The sequence below is a fragment of the Lampetra planeri genome, chromosome 44 (genome assembly GCF_965212315.1).
Source record: "Lampetra planeri chromosome 44, kcLamPlan1.2.h2, whole genome shotgun sequence".
NCBI lineage: Eukaryota > Metazoa > Chordata > Hyperoartia > Petromyzontiformes > Petromyzontidae > Lampetra > Lampetra planeri.
This window is the reverse complement of record NC_136150.1, coordinates 1,252,444-1,279,803: the sequence shown is the minus strand read 5'-3', so window position 1 is coordinate 1,279,803 and position 27,360 is coordinate 1,252,444. Positions and strand designations below refer to the sequence as shown.

The 27,360-nt window shown below is 48.0% G+C and overlaps 1 protein-coding gene across 3 annotated transcripts in view; it reads left to right on the top strand.

The window, feature by feature from the left end:
• Positions 1-25,416, top strand: part of LOC144732768 (uncharacterized) — a 172,429-nt gene extending 147,013 nt beyond the window's left edge. For all 3 annotated transcript variants that reach the window (XM_078614347.1, XM_078614348.1, XM_078614346.1), the window contains one exon: positions 21,913-25,416. In XM_078614347.1, coding sequence (XP_078470473.1) covers positions 21,913-22,049 — 137 coding nt within the window. In that variant the 3' untranslated portion in view covers positions 22,050-25,416. The remainder of the gene's footprint in view (positions 1-21,912) is intronic.
• Positions 25,417-27,360: the final 1,944 nt, after the last annotated feature.

Here is a 27,360-nt window from a genome sequence, read left to right as displayed (position 1 = left end):
GAGAAGACGTCCGCTTTGCGAGGAGCGCGAGGGATCCGGCGGATAGGATGAAGAGCACGTGGGCCGCTGTTCAATTTGAACGTTGAGGCATCGTCCCCTCGTATGCTTGGCATTTCTCTCCGATGATCAAATTCCATCCCGCGAGGTAGATTGTCACTGCTAAAATAAAGAGAGAGAGAGAGAGAGCTGACGTGCAGCTCCACCTAAACTTGCCGCTTTTGACTCGCACGTGTTTCATTTACAACTCTCAATTGCCTCTCTTGTTACCTGTGCAGTGTTCCCTTAAGGACGTTCTTGTTAGCTGTGCAGTGTCCCCTTAAGGACGCTTTTGTTACCTGTGCAGTGTCCCCTTAAGGACGCTCTTGTTACCTGTGCAGTGTCCCCTTAAGGACGTTCTTGTTATCTGTGCAGTGCCCCTTAAGGACGCTCTTGTTACCTGTGCAGTGTCCCCTTAAGGACGTTCTTGTTACCTGTGCAGTGTCCCCTTAAGGACGTTCTTGTTATCTGTGCAGTGCCCCTTAAGGACGCTCTTGTTAGCTGTGCAGTGTCCCCTTAAGGACGTTCTTGTTACCTGTGCAGTGTCCCCTTAAGGACGCTCTTGTTACCTGTGCAGTGTCCCCTTAAGGACGTTCTTGTTATCTGTGCAGTGCCCCTTAAGGACGCTCTTGTTACCTGTGCAGTGTCCCCTTAAGGATGTTCTTGTTACCTGTGCAGTGCCCCCTTAAGGACGTTCTTGTTAGCTGTGCAGTGTCCCCTTAAGGACGCTCTTGTTACCTGTGCAGTGTCCCCTTAAGGACGCTCTTGTTACCTGTGCAGTGTCCCCTTAAGGACGCTCTTGTTATCTGTGCAGTGCCCCTTAAGGACGCTCTTGTTACCTGTGCAGTGTCCCCTTAATGACGTTCTTGTTACCTGTGCAGTGTCCCCTTAAGGACGTTCTTGTTATCTGTGCAGTGCCCCTTAAGGACGCTCTTGTTAGCTGTGCAGTGTCCCCTTAAGGACGTTCTTGTTACCTGTGCAGTGTCCCCTTAAGGACGCTCTTGTTACCTGTGCAGTGTCCCCTTAAGGACGTTCTTGTTATCTGTGCAGTGCCCCTTAAGGACGCTCTTGTTACCTGTGCAGTGTCCCCTTAAGGATGTTCTTGTTACCTGTGCAGTGCCCCCTTAAGGACGTTCTTGTTAGCTGTGCAGTGTCCCCTTAAGGACGCTCTTGTTACCTGTGCAGTGTCCCCTTAAGGACGCTCTTGTTACCTGTGCAGTGTCCCCTTAAGGACGTTCTTGTTATCTGTGCAGTGTTCCTTAAGGACGCTCTTGTTAGCTGTACAGTGTCCCCTTAAGGACGTTCTTGTTACGCTCTTCTCAAACTCTTTTTTCGGTAAAGTCACGTTGGTATAAAATAAAATAAATCACGACGTTTCGGGCGCAACACAAGCGTCCTTTGCAACATTGACGTTCTTTTTGTCTGTTGGTTGCTGCTGTGCTCACGCAGCACGGATCTTCCGTGCAACTTAGGCCAGGTAGCTGGCTACACAGGACCGTCCGTCCAACAAATAAAATCAACTTAAAATTCCCGTTTAGCGGCCAAGGACCCGAATTGTAAGACCCCTCTTCTGATTTCCCGCATACCTATACTACTTGGCTGCGTGAGCCCATGTTTTTGACTTCGTTTTATAATTGAGAGGTCTGCGATGGTCTAACATTCTAGATGAAGCCATTTACACCTTCAACATCGTGTTGAATTGACTATTCGGTAATGATTAAGTTCTCAAATCAATACTTAGTGGAGCCTTGCTCTGCGTGAATAGTCGATTGATCACACGTGGAATTTGTGGTGCTATCCATATATACGAACATGTCTTTGTTATAAATAAGGATTTGCACACGCATATTTTGATTAAAGCGCTGTGAGCATAGTCATCATTTTAATTGTATTTGTTAGCATCATCTCTCTTCTAGAGAGATATTCTGTGAATCATTGAACGATAGATCGCCGTAATTTATAGTTTACTTTCTGCTGAAACTTTTAAACAACACTCACAAGCCATACATACCAAATTAATGTTGAAAATTATTTAGCCTAATCAGATCCAATAGTATTCATTATATTTTTTCACAAAATTAAACCTTCATTCGTGTTGTAATAATTTCCATTTGAAAGGCGCATTTCATTTGTATATGCTTAAAGACACAGTTAAGTTTATTTATTTTTATAATCGGTAATTAAAGTTGTAATTCGAATTAGAACATGCTTGCCCTAGTTCACCAGTTGGTTTTGTTTTTAATGTTGACTTTACAGCTAACAGTATGCTGTGGCAATGCCCTCCAGCATTTTAAAATGGATACTGAAATAAAACTTCTGACCGCATTTCAACAGGATATCTAAATTATGAACTAAACTTTTTTTTATTTTACCAAGTAAGGCCCACTGAGCTATTTAGCTCTTTTTTCAGAAGCGACCTGGCCACAAACGATAGCTCAACGAAAGTGGCTCATCACGTGGGCATTCATAGCGGAAGCAACATATACTCCTCATGCATGATTTCAAATGTGGAGAGAGAAATCCACGCGACCACAGAGCAAACATGCAAACTTCAAATATACAGCAGCAGGCGTCAGGGTCGGGATCGAACCCACGATCTCCTGCGTACCAGGCGAGAAAGGTTAACATCTCGCCTCCGTGGTATCGTTGAATAGCATTAAATGTTTCTACCAGAAATAAAAACCACAATCAATGTCACCATGAACACAACCTTCGAGCAGAACAAATATCGTAAGGGTTTGTTTGGCCCACCATCCACCCTTTGTCGATGAAAATGGATACACCACTTTGTAGGAAATCAACAGCAGTTGTCCTCTGGATAGATTTGCCACCACCATAATTGCGTACAATTTACAGTTGTGAATTAGGACTGGCAGTGGAAATTAGGTTAACGCAACAGTCGGTATTATTACACACAGTGACGCACAGACTTGCAGACTGACACAACATTTCTGCCACAGAGCTGTGTTGGTGTCTGTTCTGGTGAAGGCTGATTGCCAACGCCATTAGCCTCACACTCAACAGTTGCATCTCGTTACGACGAAGAATGTGCGGGAACCGTGTATTTTCCTACGTGGTCATTGAACTACTTTAATCTGGAATAGCAAGGTTCAAGGAAAGACAACAGTACGATACGGTGACTTACATGGGCATTCATTTATGCAATCATCATCGTTATTATAAACTTTGTTGTCGTGAGCCAGCAGTGGAAATTCAACATTCCTGTTGCTGTGTTCATCGTTATTATCAACTTTGTGATTCTAAACAGGTGGTCTCAACATTATTATGGCGTTGGTATCTTCTTGGTTTTTTCGGTAAAGTCACGACAGACATGGTCTTCACCTGAGGACGGATGCTTGCGTTGTGGCCGACACGTCGTGAGAATAACTTTATTGTTTTATTTTTATTATTTTATTACTTCCCTTCTACGTGACTTTACCGAAAGAACCAAGAAGATGAATCTCTGCAGTCACGAAAGCTTTAAATCGAAATTTATGGCGTTGGTAGTTTGCATGGCACAACGGCGTTGAGGCGTGCACAATTGAAACAAGATTTAATATTCTTTTTACAAATGTGATTCATGTCTAACCAATCAAATGCGATGGCTGCCTTTGAAAGAAAAGCCACAGTAGGCATGCACTCAGGGGGTAAGGCAGTTACCGTGCCTTAGATGTGTAAATATTACAATTTCTCGAACCTTTTAAATACGATCTGCTTAATCTTCCATTGCGGCATTACAGTCCTTTATTAATTTAAGAGGTTTGTTATTTTTGTCTCGCACAATGCATATTTTAACACTTTTACTCCACCTGTTATTTTACGGAGTGGGTAATTTTGAGTGGGAGCATAATAGCGAGCTTCCTGCGGCGATACTGGCCCCCGCCATATGAAGGTGGAATTTCCCAGGCAGCGCAGGAGCGCCGGGTCACAGGAGCTCCGGTTGACACTCATCTCCATTTTTCTGGCCCTGACATTCGGGCATTTGTCCTCCTCGTTCTGCCAACGTCGACCAGCCGGGCGGTTAATGCGAGCGGAGCTCTTGGTGGAAAGGAATCTCCTCCCACCTTGTTCATGACAGCGTTGACGACAGTGCCGTTTGCGGCTGGCCCCTTGACGTCTTGGGCCTTTTGGCCCTGTGCTCAGCGACGGTGTAAAAACTGGCAACATCTTCCAACGTTTAGCACCTCCGATGAGCACGGTTGGCTACGTACGGTGCAAAAGAAGTTCAACGTACATATACATACATTTAATGCAAGGAATTGTGTTTACATTTTCACCCTCAGTTTCAACTGCATAATGGATAGCTGCTTAATTTGTTCTAAGCTATGTACATGCTTTGCCACTGAACCTATTTAAGCGGTGGACAGTTGCCAATCTTTAAACCTCTTTAACCACGTTCTGGCTATCAAAGATTATCATATAGATGGAAGATTTGTGAGTTCAAATCTTGGTTTGAAATTCACAACCGATTATCCTTCCACGGAGGTAGTTAACGACCTCGCCTGGTATACAGGAGGCGTGGGTTTGATCCCGACCCTGATGCCTGGAAATTTGTAGTTTGCTTGTCTCTCTGTCCCTGAGGTCGTGTGGATTTTTCTCCTGGGCCTCCGGTTTTCCCCTCCACATTTAGAATCAGCATCACACGTTGAACAGTAGTTGGCTGCCATGATTTCCCACGTGATAAGCCACTTCGTCGAGGTATCATTTGTGGCCAGGTTCCTTCTGAAAAAGAGCTATACAGCTCAACGGGCCTTACCTGGTAAAATAAAACGTCTTCGTTTAGTTTGTAATAGTTTCCAGGGTAAAAATAAAATGCGTATATTTCTTCTTGGGCTATGGGTAGCAACATGAGATGAGCATCTCTTTTGAGCAGGAAGACACATTTACATCGCTTTGACATGCTTTACTCGATAAGGACATTTCAACACGACGTTGCTCAATTGGACGTGTAACATGCCGCCAATCAGCCTTCACTCGCCGCCGAGGGAAGAGAGGGAGAACGACTCGGATGCGCGAGGAGGAACAGCAGACAAGCAGGAAGGTAGCGGCCACACGATAAGCCGGTGCCAACAATTGCCCAAGCTCTGCGGCCCTCTGTACGCGAAGGTGTTATCGCCCCAATTGGTGAGTGGATTACGCGTAGGAGGAAACCGGTAGCTCACGGACGAAAACCCGCGAGGGGGCAACGCTCTATCCCATACAGACAAAACATTTTTCTCTACCACCTCCTGGCAAGCCAGGGTATTAGCTTGCCACCTCGACGCCCCCGGGAAGTGAGTTTCACAGTGGTCTGTGTGAGCCACCATGCCTCTACAGTGCTGAGTGTGCATAGCCACTAATTCGATTATTCACTCCCATATCCCTCTAAACCTCACCCCCCCCTGCAAAGTCTGAGTTTATCTTTGCGAACAAATTCCATTTACATCGCCTCACGTCGATGATTTTTGCGTGTGTGTAAAGTCACATGCAAGAGGTTTCGAATGGATGGACGGATGAGCAGACACGATTTAATTAATATTTCATATGAATACGTTGCTCACACCAGCTGGGCTTCCTCCAGCCATGCACTTCTTGCAACTGGACCTCAAGCGCTCACAGTCTAACCCTTAAAATTGTAAAGGCGTTTCAGTCTGTCTTTATAACCCGCGGGCATGAACAGCGAACCCTTAAAATCTCGGGGATGTCAGTTCTCTTCTGAGCCGCGGGTATTGTTGGTGCACGTGTCATTGCTTGTTTGCTATCTGCGGCAATTGACACCCTGAGCACTCACGCCAATGATGCGTTCGATCCCAGGGGATTTTTCCAGGTTAAAAAACAAAATAATTCTTCAAATAAGTAACGTAAGTAAATCTTAATTTACAAATGAACCGCCGTATCACTAAAGGTGCCCTGGTATGTGTCAACGTACATGCCTTTCATCTTTATTTGAAGCTTTCGTGACTGCAGGAATCCATACTCTTTGGTTCTTTGGGTAAAGTCACGTAGGTAGAAAAATAAAATAAAACAAATCACGACGTTTCGATCGCAGCACAAGCAATCCTCATCAGGTGGAGAGAGCTGCCGTGGCAGGAGGTTATCTCGGTAAGAAAGGGGGGAGGTGCAATCCACTGCTGGCTGCAGGCCTTGTGGGTTATTTGACCATACTTCACCAGGCTGGTCAGTGCGGGTTGGTACGTGAAAACAAGTTACGGTGATATTTTGTGCATCCGAGCTCTGAGAAGGCACTTGCCGTGAACCTGCGCCCCCCGCACAGTCTAGACGCGTGCACTTTAAAAATGGGTGTTTTGTTCGCTCAGTGGAAGCTTAATACATTGCTGCTGCACCTTGTCTAATTAACATTGTATAGATAGATGAATAGACCCTCAGAGCACTTACCAAAGTAATAAACAACATTGGAATGGCATGCTTTTCGAAAAACCGTCACTTTTATCACCTCCTGTGCTGCTAGTAATGGAAAAGAACGGAGGCTTATTTATCTACACATTTCACGTCGTGCAAAATAAACAAAATTCCATCCGTTGGTGGAATTGAACGACTGGGAGGGAATTTGTAGGGTTTTTTTGTGGAGGGCGGTCAGGTCGCGAAGACGGCTATCGGAGTGGTGCCCAATTGTCGGCGACCAATGAGAAGATCCGAAGCCAGAGGGTGATAGGGACAACGGAGGTCACATGTCCGATGTGCAAAAGCTGTGATATCTAGCAAAAAGAAATGGAACCAAGCGGTGGTGGCTATGCAAGTGGCCTGCAATCCATCGGCCGGCCAACTCGGTCAGTCGACCCGTGACACCTGGGTCTGTCCCGTGACCTCCTGCCAGCGGGCGTTCTACACTTCACGTGGCCTCAACGTGCACGTAGTTTGGCACGAGCGCTGTGGTGACGTCACCGCCACTTGGTGGCGAATGGCGGTTGTTGTTGTTGCAATCCAGCACCGTGGAGGCAGTGAAACTCCCTTCTCGTGGGCGTACAAGTTCAAGTTCATTTATTAGGTATAGCCCTGTGAGCCATTCGGCTCTTAAATCGGGTACAACCGCAACAAACAAAAAACACAAACATGAACAAAAAAACATCTTAAAGTGAATATGTGACTGAGTGCAAACAGAAAATAGAAAAAAAGACAGCAAAATATTGCAGAAAAAACACCGTGCCCTGGGCTTGGCAGGAGAAGGCGGTACCGAAAATGTGGACTCCACCTGTTCCGTTGGCCGATGACACCTTAGCATATAGAGGACCACAGAGCTTGGGGCGGGGCAAATTTGGCAGGAGCTCACATCGTGGCTGCTGCCTTTGCCCCTTGTCTGTGGTTCCTCGCGCCTCCGCGTTCCTCTCTCTCTCCCTTCCAGAGTTAACGACCACTCTTGCGTCACTCGCGTTGCAAGTCACAATTAGTATTACTACTACTGTACTACAGCAGTGGCAACGAATGGAGCGATCAATGACGTTGGCTATCACAACTCCCTTGGTCATGGTTGTGTTGGATACATGCAATGCTCTTGACACGCCACTCCAGTGCGTTGCTGTTGTGGACCCACACAAACATAATTCCAGGGCGCCTGTTTTCTGAGCAGTTTTCGAACTGTTTAAATAAGCTCTGTGAAGGTAGAGCCGCATTTACTGACGGAAACTAAATTAACGTTATAAAATTTATGGTTACTTTAGATTTTTTTTTACAGTTTTAATGGAGGATAATAATTTGCAGTACGAGGCACGGCATGTTCGTGAATTTGTCCCAGTCACTTTTGAGTAATATCTGCCTGTTAGCAGGAAGATCTGTCTACTGAAGGGTGATCGGGCTTGTGACAGTACAGCTCTCAGACTACGGAACACTTTGCCTCTGGGTAGCAAGACAACGAGAGCCGTTAGCCTGTTTAATTCTGTCTTGCTAACGCACCTCTTTAGATTCGCCTTCATATCCCTTGTTCTGGCCGTTTGCCCTGCAGGTTCTGTTTGCTTCCTGTTTTCCATATATGGCGCGCCTTACCAATGTGTGTTTGTTGTTATTATTACGACTACACATTTTATCAAACAGGGAAATATAAGGGAAGCACGGCCGTGCGTTTAATATGGACTGGGTGCTCAGATCACCTAGGCCATATCCATCCTCAGTGTTGCACAACATCATTGCACTGGTTCTAGATTTAGGTCAATCTTGCTTGAATGCCGTGCAGTTTAAAACGTGTTTGCTAATTCGGCTCGCTGCTGCATTTTGCATGTCGAACATCGTAACTCATATTGTTTTACAGCGCTTCCCGCTGTCACTCTTACATGCCCTCAAGAGTAATTGAATGTGTGTTTGAGCTTCTCCCTATCGCTATTATAATGCATGCCCGCTCCGTCAGTGCTGTTCTTGGATTGTTCTCTCCCTCTCTGGCCGCCTTGCTGATGCAACGCATGCCACTACGGGTGGGCCGGGTCGCATAGACGGGGCGAAAGCATTCCACCGACATCTCAGATCCCAACTACAAATCTGGGTAGCCAGCTACCGTTAAATCCAGGTTCGTCGGTGCATCAAGTCGATGGTTGCAGCTCAGACACAATCGTGGCACCAATTCAACAACCACAACAACAAAACGCATAATTTTAAATTTGCCTTTAACTTAGTTGCGCATAGCCCAGCCGATGTAAAGTTAAAAGGCTGACATGCGAAGTGTTGAACTAACGCACTCCTTCCGTGAGAGGGTACCAGGTGGCTCAGAGGTCAGCATCCTGAGCCGGCACTGCAGAGGAGGCCCTGGGATTGAGTGTGGGATTAGAGCCTCCTAGGGGGATAAAAGAGCTGCTGAGTTGAGTGTCTCGTCATCATCATCATCATCACCGTCATCGTTGTCGTCATTAATTATTGATCCCGTACCTCCCATTCAGTACCTCACGAGATACCAGGGCAAAGGGGTTTATGAGAAAAAAATGTTCTCGGTCAGGAAGTGGTTGCTGGCCAAGTAGACTGTCCAACAACTACACAGGACAGACATATTACCCCACAGTCGAGGGAAGAACAAATTACGAACGAAAATATTTTTCATTATTCTCTGTTTGTCCACATCTTTTTGAGTTATTCATATGCTATCTGTAAATTGTGTCTTTCATTTAGCCTTTGCTTTAATGTATTATTATTATTATTGTTGATCTCACTCAGCCTGCCCACCAGTGACAGCACGAGAATAGCATCTTATATAACTCGGTTGTAAAATAATTTAATCTGAAAATTAATAACGATACTCTTGGTGAGACTGTCATTCAACGATCTCAGCAGAGCTGGTATGAACGTGTTATGTTAATAATAAAAAAAAGACGGCCGCTTGAAGTCCATTTTCAGAATAATTCTTGAGAAAAATTGCCTCTGCGAGCACTCCACTGACAGATGGGACACACAGCCCTGCGAGATCCTCACTCATTACGTGACGACGAGTACCAAAAATGTAAAACTTGAACATTTGTTTGACGACAAAAGAGAGCTCGCGAAACAAAGTTTCATTCTTGGCACGACATAATTCAAATATCACATTCGGAATACATTTGGCGATGCGTTCTGTGTCATGATCGCTCGTACTGTAATGGAATCTATTGGAAAATCTGATACTGAAGGCAAATGTGTTTTTGTATCGAGTAAAGTTTCCTCATTGACAGATATTACTCACTTTGTTTTCTCTAACCGTTCTTTGAAGCATACAAAGCAGTCCTCTGCATGGAAGAAAGAAAGAAAAACTTATTTCCCTAAGTGCTCATATGCTCTCAGCTACAGACCACTCGGAATGTTATGGGTGAGGGTATCACAGCGAAAGGCCACACACAGCTAAACCATGGGGCTCCTGAAAGTCGCTCCAACAACGGTGGCAATAAATCAAGTAAATTCTGCTGCAGTGGCAGCAGCAAGATTTATAAACCTCGGTTAATGTAACCGGTTTCCTTTGGGGTTCGATTTTTATGCAGGTATGACACCAATGTTTAACTATAATCCTCCACCACCCGACAAAGCCAATAAACTTGTCACGTGGGCAAACATGGACATTGATTTGGTTTATGAACGAAACCGCTTGGAATGTTGACAATTTCATACACGACGTTTCGCTGGAGATGACATCCAGCATCGTCAGGGTGTTAACGCGAGCTCGGATATTGTGTGGCATTATGCCGACGCAACACCTCGCCACGGTGGCAAGATGTCAACTCCCTCGCCTTGTATGCAGGACGTCGTGGGTTGCATCCCGACCCTGGCACCTGTATATTTGGAGTTTGCATGTTCTACCCAATGGTCGCGTGGATTTTTCTCCTGGTCCTCCGGTTTTTCCCTACACATTTAGAATCGGAATGCATTCAGAGTATTTGGCTGCTTTCAATGTCCGCACGATGATCAGCCACTTCGTTGAGCTGTCGTTTGTGATGGCCAGGTTGCTTCTGGGAAAAGAGCTGTGTAGCTCAAGTGGGCCTTGCACCTGGTGATATAAAACAAATTGTTGCTTCGTAATACTTATCAATATTGGCCACGAAAGCCTACGCACTGCATCCTGTTCAGAGACAAGTTGACCTTTGACCGAGAGCACTTCACTTGCCAGTGGTCGTGCAGCATCTATTCCCTCGCTCAGTGCCGGAAGAAACCTCTCTTGTGGCTGAAGCTGCAACGGTTCGCTTTAAGTGTGGCTCCCGCTCGTGGCGACCGCACGGCTGCTGGCGGAGGTGCCAGTCGTGTGGGGTGATGACACGTATCCCTTCGGGGGCGCGTGGGTAGTGGGGAGGGCGGTCCTGTCCACCCTCTGCAGACGTTGAAGATCCCGTGTCTCTCCCGGATGAAAGCAATGCGACGTTAACCCCCGGTGGCCTGGATAAAATACAACCGCGGCTTAATAATAAGCTCTTGAGTCTGGCCACATTTTGCTCCCCGAGCATGAATAATTCGCAAAATAAATTCTCTCTCCCTTTGAGGGCCGGACGTCTCGGCGAATGAGATGCGTACCACCTCAGTGGAAAATATTGGCCATAAATATATTACAAATAAATGCATTCTTCTTCATTATCCACCGTCCATCTACCACTGGGTGATGACCTTTCATCCTTCTTTCAAATGCCCTTCTTTTCGTCAGGCTTTCCCGTAATGCTGCTTTTTTTTCCTTATTCCATATTCTGATTTCATCTCTCCAATCCCACACGCTGTCGTCTTGTCTGTGTACAATCTCTTGGGTTAAGGAAGCACGCAGGTTCACTTTAGGGCTTGGAATTGAGTTTCGGGAGTGTGGGTTCTTGTAAACGGCGTCATGTTTTCACACAGTCGCGGTGAATCCATTCAGAGTAAGATTTTCGGACAACTTAAAACGTCTTACCCCAGCTCACGATTGAACATTTCACTTATCCTGGTCTCTTTGAGTTCCCACCTGGTTTAGGCAGAAGCAAAGTAACTTTAAGGGTCTGTGGTGTTGCGTGCCTGGGTAACGTGAGCCGTGAGAATGGGGTTGGTGGATTACACAGAGATCATGTGTTTGAGAAATGTCTCTGAACTGCACGGTTATGGCCAGCGTCAGTACAGAACCGGGTTGGTGACCCGTGTGTGTGAGCCTAAGTCATCTCCCCTCATATTCGAGAGTTTTCTCTGGAGCACTCCCAAGTTTTTTTCCCGCATGCAAAAAAAAGGAAGCAAACCTGACCATTATGCAAATCCTAACTTTTTATTCCATTATATTATTGGGTAACTTTGCGCGGGAATTTAACGGGTAATAGCTATGTATTTATGACTTTAACAATTGTGCTCTTGTTATTTCAGAACTCTTCTGACATGAGATATGAGGATATATTTTAAAGCAAACCATGGTAATCGTGATATAAGTTTTTTTTTTTTAAACAGACGATACATTGTATGAATGTTGAACTTCTTTCACACCGTACGTAGCCAACCGATGACCGTGGACATGGTTCCTTACGATACGCCATCGTATCCCAACAACCCCAAATAGGAAGGCGTTCATCCAGCAGTGGATCGATGAGGGCTGACGATGAGGCTAACATTTTATCCAATGTACATTGATGCGTGGCAAACCACGATTTACAGAGCATTAAGAAGCATTTGAGATGCGCTACAATACATGAAATAATAAATACGATTTATTTTTTCATGCCATCATCGATCACCGCGCTCTGGTGATGGACAGGTGGCTCCGACGTCGTCGTGTTGAGTCAGGGCTGCGAACATCCTGGGCTCCAATCTGCACAGCCACCGCTCATGAACCCTTTCACCGTCCCGAGACGCCTGCAAGTTGCAGGATGCGGGTCCCGTTCGCAGCTGGATCTCTGATCGCGCCGTTGTTTTGTACCCTGGCTATCTACGATATCTACGATAGCCAGGTCCAAAATGTGCCACACGCCCTCCCTCATGACCTTGTGGGAGCCTCGGTACCGATAAAGTTACTTTACAACTGTATGCATACTCCATCAGAATGGGAAGGGGTTAAGCGGGGTCCTTATGCGCCGTGATCTGGCAGTCTCATCGATGAGCCGGTGGGCCCGGCCTCGTCACCAATGACAAAAAAATAATCCGTAGTGTTACAACTTCCGTGCAATGAATAATAAGAGGCCAAACAAATTATTATAATTTTTTTGTGAGAAGGCCTGTGACAAAAAGTCCTCGACAGCCCTCCACAATCATAATCAGAATCTTTATTTAGACCGGAGGAATCCGATGAGCTTCAAAACTCTTTTACACGAGTGTCCAGTCGTTCACAGATGTCAAGTTGACCCTCTGGCACGTGTGGCACACTCCGTCCAGTGGGATCTATGAATTAATTCTTCGTCTTCTGACGATGAGGACGGTATAATTTGAATGCGTTTTAAGGGGTCGGACAGGCTGCGATCAGCTCGCTAAGCTGGCGATGTGTCACTCAACCACGAGTGGCTGCCCAGATTCAAACCCAGGATCTTAGCGCGAGCTCGCCCGGTGCTCTAACAAAGGCATCACGAGCCCCGTGAGCCGTGCGGCCACCGTGACTAGTGCCGCGTCATATCGTGCGCCTTCTGAAGGGCTCTTCACTGCCGCGAGTCAAACACCAAACTGCTTTCGCTGTCCCTTGTCTGTCGTCTGAAGGCCACTGAAGAACAAGCTGTGATATTTACATCTGCTCTCATAGACCCCCCGCCGCTGTAGTGCAACGAGCAGCCAGATGCTGCGGCCAGTTCATGGCACGCGTGCAAAGACGCGTGCTCGTCCCGCGTTGCCGGGGGACGCTCGCAACCAGCGATTACGGCCGGCAGGAGGGCGTTGCCGTGCCGACTCGGTCCCCCTCCTCCGGCGCTGATGTTTACTCACCGACCGGGTTGACCCACGGGGAGTGGGGAGGAGGTCCAGATGGCCACGAACCCACCAGGCCCGTAGCCACTGCCTGCAGGTTGGGGGTGCACTGCTAGAGACGTAATAGTTGACGGTGGTCATGGGTTATAAAACTATTTTGAAAACCAGGCAAAGGCCCACTGAGCTGTGTAGTTCTTTTTGTCAGGAGCGACCTAGCCGCAAATGATAGCTCAACGAAGTGGCTTGTCAAGTTCATAGCAGCAGCCAAATACTGTTAAACGCGTGATGTTGATTCTAAATGTGGAGGGATAAACCGGAGGACCCGGGGAAAAATCCACGCGATCGCGGGGAGAACATGCAAACTCCTAATATACAGCAGTTGTCAGGGTCGGGATCAAACACACGACCTCCTGTATACCAGGCGAGGTAGTTAACGTCTCGCCAACGCAGCGCATTTATAATTATGAAGCGCAGAGGCTAATTGTTTGCTATCGTTAACTAGTACTGAACGTGTTTTCCACGACAGCAGTGTAAGCTTATGACGACGACAACAACAAACTGGAATAAACAAAGTTGTCCGAGAATTTCAATTCCAAATGCCCCATTCCCATTGACACCGATGACAGTCTGCAATAGTCTGAAGAAATACTGTGACGCTACGGATCCTATACCACGTACATATATACTGCGGCAGAATTCCTCTCATCCGTGCTGATGTGGGGAGACAAACTTTGCGTGTCCGATATCTGTGGGTTCAACGCGGGCATGGTGAACTCGCAGCACAGTGAGGGGGAGTCTTTGACTGTGTGCATCTGTGTGTGTTGACCGTGTAGGTTGGAGTGGTGGGTCAGCGGTTAGCGCGCTGCGATACGAACGCCGCGACCCGGGTTCGATTGCTTCTCGCAGCCAACACCGGTGACGATTATCTGAACCGGTCGTGGGCCCTCCCCTAGGTTGACTCAGCCTTAAATGAGTACCTGGTGCGCTGTGTAAACATCGCAACGAGGGAGACAAAGGCGGCCGGGCGTGGTGCTGGCCACCCACCCCCTCATGTTTCATGCTGACCTTCATAGGTGCTACTCGTTAACAGCACTTGCGCCGGTTTCCGAGCGAACACATGATCAGGTCGCGCTCATCACACACACAAAGTGCTCGCCACAAATGAACCACAACACCTCGCTGATCTCGTCAAGGAGCAACAACCATCACGTGGACTCCGCTCATCTTCGCAGCGGCTTTTGGTTAACCATCAGAAAAAAGGCGGTCACCGCATCACGCGCTTTCAGATGCGCTTCTAAGGCCGTCTGGAACGCTCTTCCTTCCGATGTCAGGAAGCCACTGGGAGCTATGCAGATTTAAATCATCTACATTGACAAGCTAATTTCTTTGGAACTGCTTGTTGTGTTCAGTTTGTTGTCCTCCACCCGCACCTCCGATTAGCACGGTTGGCTACGTACGGTGCGAAAGAGGTTCAACATACACACATACTACAAGGCTATATCGTTGTCTATATTGACCGTGTGTATGCTGACGAATGTGATCATGTGTGTGTGCTGGCTTCGTGAATATGTGCTGACTGTCAATGTGCATATGCACGCGTGTGCTGACTTTGAATGTGTGTCAATGTGGATGTTTACCGTGTGTGTGTGTATGTGCGTGGAGGTATACTTCAAGATACTTTTCACACGTGCGCGCACGTGTGTGTCTGAAGATATCCATCACGCACACGAATCCAGCGGCCCGAGTTTGATTCCCGCTCACGACCAATTTTGGTGATGAAATTTAGAATCGGTCCTGGGCCACCTCTAGATCGACTCAGCCTTAACTGAGTCCCTGGAGCAGTGTGTAAGCATCAGTACTGGGGAGACAAACGTGCAACCCACCCCCTGCCTGCCTTCACAGGCGCTGCTCCGTGAACAGCACTTGCCCCAACAGTCTGCTGAGGCTATGCAGGGAATCTTTGTCTTTGACCAGGAGGCATATATATTGTGGGTGTCCCTTAGCCATTGATGAACCACGTGGGATTGCCCAGACACACGTGACACCCACAGTAAGGTTGCCCTCCTGCGTGCCACCGATGTGAGCCGTAGCAAAGAACTTAAGCGGGTGTTGCTGCTTTCATCGCACAGTCAGCAAACCGCTGATTTCTATGATGTCCATTTATTTCTACGATATTTGTTTTATTATTACTCTTGTTAACCAAGAAGAGTATCGATGAGTCTCATGGCTCTCCTGGCAACTAAGTACAACGATGCCAGGTATTTTTGCAGATGAATAGATTATTGTTAGAACATGTATGGTCGTAGAGTAACCTAATCCATGCTTCAATTTAATTGATTTAAAGTTTATTTTGATCGATTTATTGATTCATTGTTAGTCTCTTACTCAGATTACGAATGTTGTGGCTTGGCTCTCCAACACACTGGCGTGCTGTACTAGTGACGAATTGGCCACGTTCTGTTTACGTGACAACCCTTACTAGTTGGCTGTGTCGGGTGGTGGTGGGTTTTAACGACACATTCATATATTTACGCGATCTAACCCAAAAACTTCTTACGGAGTGTCTTTTTAGATTAGAACGTATTGGTATAATGTAAATCTATTAACTCAAACGCTCCACCACCCAGCGACAGGGAGGCTTTCGAATCAAGTTGTCACGTGAGCAATCGCGCCGGTTTTTTCGATTTCGGAGAAATGTTGAAAAGCAAACGACGTTTTGACAATCTCACCCTCGTTATGAATCATAACATTGGCCGCGAAAGCCCACGAGTGAAACCGATTGAGCGGCTGAAAGGAAGGCACAGACACTGCGGGATCCGCGTCATGGCTGGACTGACGCACGCACACGGCAACGATGAAATTCTTGAGCGGTTTGTGTCGCACTTGGAGACGTCGCCGGTCCAATCATGGCGGTCGCGACAACACGGCCCGCACGGAGCCCGTCCTCGGTTTAGAATCAAGCGTGCGCATAAAGCGGCCGCTCAAAGTGAACGTAGCGTACGCACGCAACACGTGTGTCTCTGGTCGTGTTTAATTCCGAGAATATTCACTGTTCTCAGTGTGGAGGAGAGATGCTTTCAAATAAATCCGGGTGCTCGTTTATAAGGTGATATTTTATGATGTGCCAGTTTAAAGGAAATAACAACATTTAACATTTAATCCCACCAAAGGGGACCTCAATAGGCAACGTGAGTGATGCTAATGATTTTATTGTTCCGTGATATAGATATTTCTTTGACACGCTAATAGATCAAAATGAGTTGCTGCTGAGAGAAAACAAACTATCCCGTGACATTTCGCCCCATCCGAGGGGTCATAACGATCTCAAAGGTGCACTCTGGGACCATTATCCCCAAGGTCACCAATGGTGGCATCATGAGTCTGATTGTTCCTGGGAAATTAGCCGGGTGTCTCTACACCTGAATTAGCATTTAACACGCTGCTCGTTTACATCCGTGGTCCTTATTTACAAGTTGAAACGCTATTTATTTTTGTTTGGCTCCGGATCGTCTCCGTAGGACGACTGCTGGTGACTCCCTCGTGGATTGGGGTGGGTATTACCCACGCTGGCGGAATGGTAATGACGACAAAAAATTACTGTGGTAGTCGTGGTTTTGAATGTGGACGCTGGGTGAGAATTCAACTCTTGTTCTCGTGATTGGCAGCCCCTGTCTGTACAACATTTAGAATTAACTTGGCCAGTTATATATCTACTACTATATTTACCCAAGAATGTCAGTGTGTAACACGCGTGACGTCACTCTACGTCGAACAGCCCCCCTCATTATTAATCATGAAGAAGTGACGTCTTACAAATAGACACCCCCCCCCCTCCATTAATAATAATTAGCGGGTGACGTCACTCCACATGGTGGGGCGAGGCGCCTCCTCCCCCCTCCTCGGCGTCAACTTAACAACCCTCACTACGAAGGCAGAACACTCACGTCACGCGATCTCCGTAACGCTATTGAGACATCAAAGTAAAAAGGACGTCGTTATGAACAAGGGATTATAACCTTTAAATGAAATAAATCTGTGTCACCGCGCCCTTACAAACTGCACACGCATGAATGCGATGAATATCACATCGCGGTCTGTTTTTCGCTTGCAAGTTTCAGATGTACTGCAATACACCCGTCCTTGGACGAGCAAAAGGCTAGTCAATGTTAAATAGGGGTGTAACAATTCACAGCCCCTACAAGTGAAGGACTTTGCTTCGAGATTATAATTTGTCTACATATTTTGCTGCATATATTGGCACGAAAACCCATTGCATACAGCAGCGATTGTGGGGTGGATAGCGAACGCTGCACAGACGTCGTTACAAACACCCTTGCCACAGTGCCTCCTGCAGACACTGCTGCCCTGCTCGCTCACGGGTCCATCAGTGGCTGACGGGCCGGGCCGTGGTGGTGGTGGTGGTGGCTATGCACGCCTGTAATCCAGCACTGGAGGCGACGGCTGGTGAAACACACAAATGCAAATGTTGTGAAACTCCCTTCTCGTTGGGAAACTTGAGGACGCCACGATGGCGAGATGTTAATCACCTCGCCTGGTATACAGGAGGTTGTGGGTTCGATACCGACCCTGACGCCTGCTGCTGTATATTTTAAGTTTGCGTGTTCTCCCAGTGGTCACGTGGATTTTTCTCCAGGTCTGAAGGAAGAGCATTCCAGACAGCCACAGAAGCGCATCTGAAAGCGCTGCGCGTAATGCGGTGACCACCGCCTTTGTTCGATGGCGATCCAAAAGCCACGGCGAGGATGAAATATAGTTATAAAGATGAAGTTCGTGTGTACACGTGGAGTTTGTCTCTCTGTGGGCACACCTAGGCCATGAGTGGATACGTCAGCTTTTCGTCTGCCAGCGACTTGCCTCCGCTTGCCGCAACTCTCGTTGATGTCCCCCGAAGTGGTTAAACCAGGTCGTGGGCAACCAAACATCACAAGAAGAGCCATTTTATTTGAATTCGGGTGACAACAAAAAAACCCTCAATATTTCAAGAGCCCCAATGCACCGTGTGGTGAATACTAGAGACGGTGGTCCATTAATAACTAACGTCACGAAGCAGTCCATTAAAGAACCGCATGTGTGAATGTAACACGTGGGTTTTTGCAGCCAGTATTATGATTCTTCGTTGATGTATGTGTTAGGCCATTCCATAATAAGCTGGACTAATCTGTGTCACTTAAGGCCCTCTACCAGCAGACACGGCCAAACAAATCAACTTGTCACGTGGTGTACATGCGTTTTAACTGCATTTAGCAGTTATATGCATTGCATGTTATTGCTACATTATGTTGTTAGAATCACATCACAGCGTATCCAGTTGCTAAATGTCCTCATGGGAATTGTCCTTCAACTTGCACGGTGAGTGAGCTGACACAGTAGCGGTTGTGCTGCGTCAGTGGGTGGCGGGATATTAACCATACTTTTGGCCAGTTAATTACATCGCCTACCCGAACAATCTTTCGTAAACGAAGGCGGGGTAAAAGTTAGGTGGACATTCCGGCAAAATATGCGTTCACCGCTGCGCCGCTAATATAGTAGAATATTGCGTCAGCAGTTTGCCTGCTGTGTTTGTCTCACCTGATGACGGTTGCTTGTGTTGCGATCGAAACGTCGTGATCTCTTAATGTTCTGTCTACGTGACTTTACCGAAAGAACCAAAGAGTATGGATTCCTGCAGTTACGAAAGCTTCAAATCAAGAATAGTAGAAAATTGTTTTGCCGCGCGATGAATTCATCGATTGGTAGGAATGAAGTTTTCGTTGGCAGGCGGTGGTGGTGTGGGAGGAGGAGGGTGTGAAAAAATAATTCGCGAAAATTGCCGCTATTTTCCGCGGAAAAAGTCCTCTCCCATCAACAACACGAATGAGGCCCCCGCGTGCGAGTACCCCGATAGCTCGCGGAGGCGGGCGATGTGTTAACTCAAGCAGATGTGCCGGATAATAAAATCGCCAGCCCTCGTTAAAGAATGCCTAATGCATAAATAGAGTAATTAATCTGTCCTTGTGAGCGGCACGCGACCGTGGCGGTGCGGGGGGGATGGGGGGGCTCGCACGCGGCGCTTTAAAGTGAAAATAAATTACGGAGGAGTTTGAATGACGCGTCTGCAGTTTTAATCGGAAATACTTTTTTGCGTTTTTAATGGATGCGCTGCGCAGGGTACCGCGGTGCTTGAGACTCTTAGCGTCGAAGGCGGTCTTCGCTATTGCCTAGGTCGGCTTATGTTTGATCTTCACAACGTCGTATCTGGCGTTGTGTTGACAACGTCAGCCGTGGAGTTTAAGGTTAACTGCCGCTGAGGTAGTCCTCCACCCACCACACCTGCTCCGTGTGTTCTTGTTGACGGTACTCAATTTGGCGAGCACCTTCACCAATAGCAACAAGGTAAGTAAGCGGGCAGTGCGCCTCCTTCGCGTATAAAACAAATGTACGTTTTGTTGATACTTCCCATCAAGCAAAAGGCCTTCTGGGAGTGAGCAATTTCATCATCGTTGGTTCAACGAAACCGAAACTCTGGAGTGCTTTTTGACATTCCCCGTCTCATCAGCATAGTTCGACTTGCTTGAACCAATGCTGGTTTTACTTTTCAAATTTATTTAGTTGAACACGTAGGCTTTGTTCAATGTAATTAGGGATTACATTTCACTTTTTTTCAACTGTCATCATCCAGTAAAAGTGTATCGACGGCTCAAACGGGTATGGGGCATTGCCAAATCTCCATCGGTGGAGCCTGAGCTTGCAATGGAAACTCCGCTTTCCTTTAGCACGACCCCGGTCTCGTCACAGCTCGCCCAAAGGTTGACGTCCACCAAAGCGTTACACTTTGATTATTATTTTGTATTTATTCACTCGCGTCATTTGCTCCACAGAGCGACGATCAGGGCGAGTTAACTCCTCGGGGATTTGAACTCGTAACCATGCTGGACTTGCGCCGGAGGGCACGGCGCAAGTACAGAAGTCGTGTGGGACGCGAGCTTGTGCGTCCGGGATGGGCCGATTGCCAAGACGGGCATTGGAGTGGTCTCCACGAATCCGGCGACCGAGGGCAAGAACTGAGAGGAAACGGCTGGAGACTGTCATGGCGTGTCCAAAACTAAACTGTTAAAACTATTTTTTATTTTACCAAGTGAGGCCCACAGAAGCGACCTGGCCACAAGTGGTAGCTCAACGAAGTGGATTACTTATCATATGGAAATGTATAGCAGCCAAATACTCCAAACGCGTGACGTTGCTTCTAAATGTGGAGGGGAAAAAAACGGGAGGACCCTGAGAAAAATCCACATGACCACGGGAAGATAGACACGCACACTCCAAATATACAGGCGTCAAGGTCGGGATTGAACCTATGCCCACCTGTGCACCAGGCGAGGGCGTTAACATCTCGCCACCGTGGCGTCTACTTGTGTGAGATCTGGCGGAGGGGTAGAGAGCATTGGTAGCGGATCGTGGTGGTGGTAGTGGCGGCGGTGGTGGTGGTGGCGGTAGTGGCGGCGGTGGTGGTGGTGGCGGTAGTGGCGGCGGTGGTGGTGGTGGCGGCAGCGGTGCCTTTGATCGCGATGACAATCTTCATCTTGACGGTTGCAGTGCTACCCGGTCTGACGTGGCGTGCACATTCGGTAAATTGGCGTGACCCACATCTCTGAATTTAACACTAATTCACGCGTTGTAATGCGTGATTAGCACTTAGAATTGTCCTTTAAATATCCACGGCATTTTGCTTGGGACGAATGTCTTTTTTGCGATCACGTTGTCACATGTTGGACTTGCTGTTGGTGTGTTCCGTTCATTTAAGTGTGACCTCATCTCAGGATTCCGCACAAACGGTGGGCGAAACGTGCAGCACATACTTTGAGCTTGATGAAGAGGAGGCGAGGGAATTGAGGTGGTTTAGATTTTTTGACAAGCCAACGGTAGAACACCATCGTCCAGAGACGATGGAATGGTAGAAGAGAAGGTGCACGTATTTTGTTGAACGATGTGAGAACTCCGGAGACTGGGATGGCCTCGTTGGTAAAAGTGACCTCAGCTAACTCTACCCTGCCTGGGTATCGAACAAACCGCACTTGGCACGGAGGGTCTCAGCAGTGTGGACAGCCAGAGGAAAGGAAAGTTGTTGGCTAAGCTTTTTAATTTTTTTTACAAATCTTGACCACGACGCTGGCTCCGCATGTGGCCCTCACCGTTGATCCACCCGCAGGGCATCGGCCACTTTCACCTGGCTGTCCGCCGACACCGTCTGCGACAAACGAGCGGTAGAAACGTCCCCTCTACTCGGCAACTGCCGTCGCCGCCACCATAGACGCGTGTCATGCATGCGCGCGCATGTGTGTGTCTGTGTGTGTGTACGGGGAGTGGTGGTGTAGCGGTTATGAACCCGGCGACCCGGGTTTGATTCCCGCTCGATGCCAACGATTATCTGAACCGGTCCTGGGCCTGTGTAAACATTGCCACCGGGGAGACAAAGGCGGCCGGGCGTGGTGTTGGCCACCCACCCCCTTTGTGTGCCGTTCCAGCCTTTCAAAGGTGCTCGCTGACGGCACTTGCCCCTACAGTCTGTTAAGGATACACGGGGGATCTTTGTCTTTGTGTGTTCTCTCTCCGCAGGATGTCCTCGGTCGTGTCTACCATCGCCCCGCGTCGCAGGATGTGCTTGTTGTTCACACCACCGCGAGTCACTGAGCTGCCGGGCCGACCTCTTCTTCCCCATGCTGCCGCTCTGGCCGTATTATCCACAGCTCTAGGCCGACTCTTGGTTGGTATTTTGCGTCGCGGTGTGTAAAGCCGGAAGGTTTAAGAAAAAAAATGTTTGAAATAAACATTGGAGGGGGGGGGGGGTGGTGGGAAAGTGTCTTTCGTTAATTTTCCGTAACGTCAACCCCTTTTTGAAAGTATCTCAATACGGCGTGAAAGAAAAAATATACATCAATGTTCGCTCACCTTGAGCCATTGGATATTTGAAGATACAGGAATTTGTTTTGTTTGTTAAGCAAGGAAGCATTTAAAAAAAAAAAACCTCTTAAGGAAGCGTTTGTTGTTGTTGATGCTGCTCCGTGTCTTCGGGTTACTTTCTGTTGATGTCTTTCATTGTTGTTGTTGTTGTTTCGGTGTGTGAACGCATTGCGAGATAGGCGCAAGCTTTTAAGGGTACAGTTTGAGACTTCTGAAGCCAGCGAAAATGCAGATATACGCACGGAAAAGCGTCGGATTGCTTGCAGAAGCGTTTAAGTGATGAAAGTATCGTGAACGTTGGGGTATTCCCAGACATTTTGATGTTGTGCTTAATTCTATCCTACCAGTGGCTATGCGACGGTGAAAGTGTCCTTAGAAGCCATTCGATTACTCTCTTGCAAAATCACCATTTTCACGGAACGTTTTGAAAACCTGGTATCTGCATAACCGATGTGCATATTCGTTGTTTCAGTTGACATGAAACAGTTTTATTTGCAGTTGCAGACTCACCGCTGGAGCCAACTTTTTTTTATTTCTCGCAAACTTATTCGCAATATCGCACATCATGTGCTTCATGGGGTTATGAAAGATAGCCTCCAGTAAGGTGGACCGGAGATTTCCTTCATCCGTCAGTTGCAAAGTTTTGTTCTTGGTGTCATTTGTATGTGCTTGCCAACACCCAGGCACTACCCAAGAAATGTCAATGGCCTGCAACCCTGAATGTGTTTAATCCCATCGGATCTTGGCTGCTGTGTAGTGTTAAGCCTGATTAGCTTTTGGCTTGGTAACCACCAGCGCTTTTCCGGTGGCTTGGGCATATCGCCGCAAGGGCTGTGAGTTTGCAGGTAGATGGAATCGTGGCGATGGGCGTGATCACCAGTTCCGTTCGGTCCACTCACCGCGACCGAGTTTGTGACGTGTCCGTGTGGAGCTGTGAGTTTGAACCCCCCTCATCCAACGCGTGGGTTTTTCTCGGGGTGCTCAGGGCCCGCTCCACATGCCACTCGTTATCATCCCAATGGACGGGACCCGATTGGTAAACCTCAGATGGGGGGGTCTAACATTCCAGACTTGTGGCTGCGAGCATTGAGACTCACGATGTTGTAGCAACTCTCGGCCACGTGTCCAAGGGATTTGACGTCGTCATTATTCAGCCACGAAAACACCGATTTGTTGTTCTGTTATTGTTTGTTCATAATTACATCGTTAATCATCTCTCGGCAGTCGTTTGCGGCTGAGCATTTACTCACTGCAGTGAGTGGGCTCTTCATTTGAACTCTTCTGGGTGCGGACTAAAGTCTGGGTTGTGTTTTAAAGTCGTGCAACACGTGATCATTACGCAATCCCAGCAGCACGAGGTTCCGCAAGCAGAAATTGGCCTACGTTGCTAAAATAGCGCAATGTGCCTTCACAGAGCCAAGAACTAAGTGCGTGCATATTGTCAAGCAGTGGTGTGAGCAGTGGCACGTGACGCAATGTTAACATACGCGGGGCAGTCGTTTACAAGAGATCGCCCAAAGGTTTTGAGGCCTAACACAAGCTATTGCATCTCCACATACAGTACTCACATGGGCATGGGACACTGCTCTTCTCGTTTGGCAGCCCCGAAGCCAGTGAAGGAGGTTCCATATTCGTATAACTCGGGCCAATTCTCTCTTTTAGAAGAAAAACGCTCAGCGGAACTTGGGGGTTTGTCAGCCACGGTGAGCTGATGGACCGATTTGACCCTTGAGCCAGGGGTGTTTTAAATCGTGACATTGCATTAAATTATAAAAACTAAACAATTTATTTTACCAGGTAAGGGCCCACTGAGCTATGAAGCTCGGTTTCAGAAGCGACCTGGCCACAAATGATAGCTCAACGAAGTCGCTATTCACGTAGAAATTTATAGCAGCCAAATCGCGTGTTTATAATTGTGGAGGGAAAAACCGGAGGACCCGGAGAAAAATCCACGCAACCACGGGGAGAGAGAGAGACACGCACACTCCAAATATACAGCAGGCGCCAGGGTCGGGATCGAACCCACGACCTCCTGTGTACTTGGCGATGTAGTTAACGTCTCACCACCGTGGCGCATTCATGAGCCATGCGGTTTGATCGCAGCAGCAGCACCCAGCTGATGCTGCTACGAAACATATCGCGTCTCTCCATTGTTAAACATAAAGCATAGTCAGAGCCCTGCATATGTAACTGATCATTGTAGTAGCAGCAATAGTGATAATAAGGGCATTGATGTTCGGAGTTGATCTTTCGGAACAGAATATGTCATCTAAAAACGTAACGTGCATACAAACGAGTTTTTGCGTATCCTGCATGCTGTGTATACACGTGCAGTGTGTTTTCTTGAAAGTAGAGTCACATATATATATATATAAAATCTGTATATATTTGACTCGTACGCCGGTGGCTCAGCCATAGGGCGAGCGGCTCGCAATTCGAAGGTTGTGAGTTCAAATCCTGGTCGTGGTTTGACTCGGCCTATCATCCCTCCAGGGTCAATAAAACGGGTACCACTTTGTGGGGAGAATCGATGGTAGTTATCCTATGGCCTGACTCGCCCCGAAGGAGTGTGGCATTGACACAGCTGGCTCAGGGCTGTGAGCAGGAGCTGAGCACCAGTGACTCAATGCTCACTTGAGCTGCATCGTTTTAGACGCGTCGCCTGCATGCACTCCGATTAGCATGGTGGGCTACGTCGGTTGCATCGGAAGTTCAACACACGTACGTACACTCGTACAATGTGTACAGCCTTCGTGAGTCAACGTCGACATACGTACGAGGCATGTAACGATGCATCGACTCAATGATTAAATACATTCCGCACATAATCTTACCCGGAGGAATTAAATGTGTACGCATTCATGCTAATTGTATGCGAGCCATTAGTCTGTTATATTTCGGCTAATAGACCTGACTAAGCTCGTGGGATAGAAACAAATACGCAAGAAACAAGACGTGAGATTCGTCAAAACGAGTGGTTCCTGAATCGAATTGTGACTGCCGGATTTTGGGGCAGTCAGTTGAATCGCCGAGGAGGGGAATCGTTACGTGCCTGGCGTATGCACCAATCGCTTCGTGGTTGCCTGTAATGATTTAGCGTTTATTTCGGTTTGCTTTCTACATTTGCCGTTTGTTAATAAAAGATGCCATTTAAACATCTCGCGCGGTTGGGGTGGGTTTCTCTCTTCTCCAGTGTCCCTTGCGTTTCAAACATTCGCCTTGTTTATTGACCGGTCGGAAGGTCACACGGACTAATGTAAGCCCTGCGATAAAAAATATATATAATAACTTGGCCGTGAATGTGGCAAAAGAAAGCGGCATCAAGCCAGGCCGGTCACTCTGCACGGTGGCGGGGTTTGGGACCTTGCGCCGAGATTTATCACCCTCGTCGTGCTGGTTTGCCGCTTAACAAAAAGGGCTTTCACCAGCGCTGCGGACACAGCGCTGCCTCCCGTGGTGTAACACCCATTCGCGTCGGGGCTTGAGCACTTTACGAGCCGCCGGGTTTTTTAAAGCATTCGTCCTGAAGTGATCCGCGGAGGCGCGTTAATGATCTTATTTACAGGGACGTTCAGCCCTCGTAGGAGCAACAAATCACTTGAAAATTATCCACCGCGTCTAAATGTCCACGTTTAGCGAAGACACCGCGGGTCTCGCGCGTGACCATGCCGGGCGGCGGGGGGGGGGGTGGCCCGACGACAACTTGGGCCGCGCTGCCGTTCCTGTGGAAGTGTTTCTTTTTTTCCTCACCCACCCAAAAAAAGCCCCACGCAGTCCGTTGCATCCGGCCACAGCAGCGCAGTGGCGCCTAACCGGCCGAAGCGGTAGGGCCAGCGAGCGGTTGAGGGAGTGAGCGGGCCCCATCGGAAGGTTCCGAGTTAAAATCCCGGCTCTGGGGTTCGACTCGCTCCATCTTCGCTGCGGTGTCGATACAGCCAGCGACACTTTTGCGGCGAAGTCAATCCCTGTTTGGTTGTCCCATGGAGGAACTCGCCCTCACCATTAGGAACGTGGAATTTCCCGCCACCGACTCAGAGCCTGTGAACAGGAAGTCCGAAGCACCTCTTTTGAGACGATCAAATCACTCCGAGCGACTTGTCGCGGCGAGAAATAAATCCCTTTACCGTTTCTTCGCGCTCTCCATTGGCAGCTCGGCGAGCCGGTGGGAAAAGTCCCACGTTCCGCAAAGCTTGGGGTCGTCTCTCCGCGGTGCCAACACTATTCGATGGCAGCGTAAGTTTAAAAAAAATACGTAATAATGATTCACGGTACTACATGTCCCACCCGTGTTAACGAACCACGGGGAAGGCGCTTTCCCATTCGGCTCGGCTAAGCGGTCGCATTGCGGTGGCTCTTACCCCCAGTCCTGCCGAATTAATGGGAATGTTGCAGCGTGTGACCTGGCTTGACCAGACTCATCTCTGGGAGTTCACTTTCATTTGCGCGCGATTGTCAGTCCCGGCCTGATGGCCTCCTCCTGACACGCCGGTGGTGGCGGCGATGAAAATGCAACGCTCGCCTTGAGGGAGAGCGCGAATGAGCAGAGTGTCCGGGTAATTGCCTGGCCCATTTCTCGTTAACGCTGAGAGATTACCAAGGTAATTGGGTGTTTACTCGGCTGGCACCAGTGTCCTTTGCACGCTCGCGAGGACCAATGGAGAGGCGAGAGGTGGTCAAGACACCTCCTGATAGGATGTCAAATATTGGCAGCCAGTCTTGGACCCATGCATGCCAACGAGGTCAACGAGAAACGTCACCATTCCACAACGCCCTCTGAGTAGGACACTACTCAGGCTGTCTTTCTGCTCGTTAAGTGAACCAGCGCAACTCACTACTCTCCCGGACGTCTGGCAAATGTATTGCCGAGCTGCAGCATATTTGGAGTTTGTGTGTCTCTCTCCCTGCGGTCGCTGGGATTTTTATCCGGGTCTTCCGGTTTTTCCATTCACATTTAGAAACGTGCATTTAGAGTATTTGGCTGCTATCAATATCCACGTGATAAGCCACTTCGTTGAGCTATCATTTGTGATAGCCAAGTCGCTTCTGAAAAAGAGCTGTGTAGCTTAGTGGGCCTTACCTCGTAAAATAAAAACATAGTCTAGT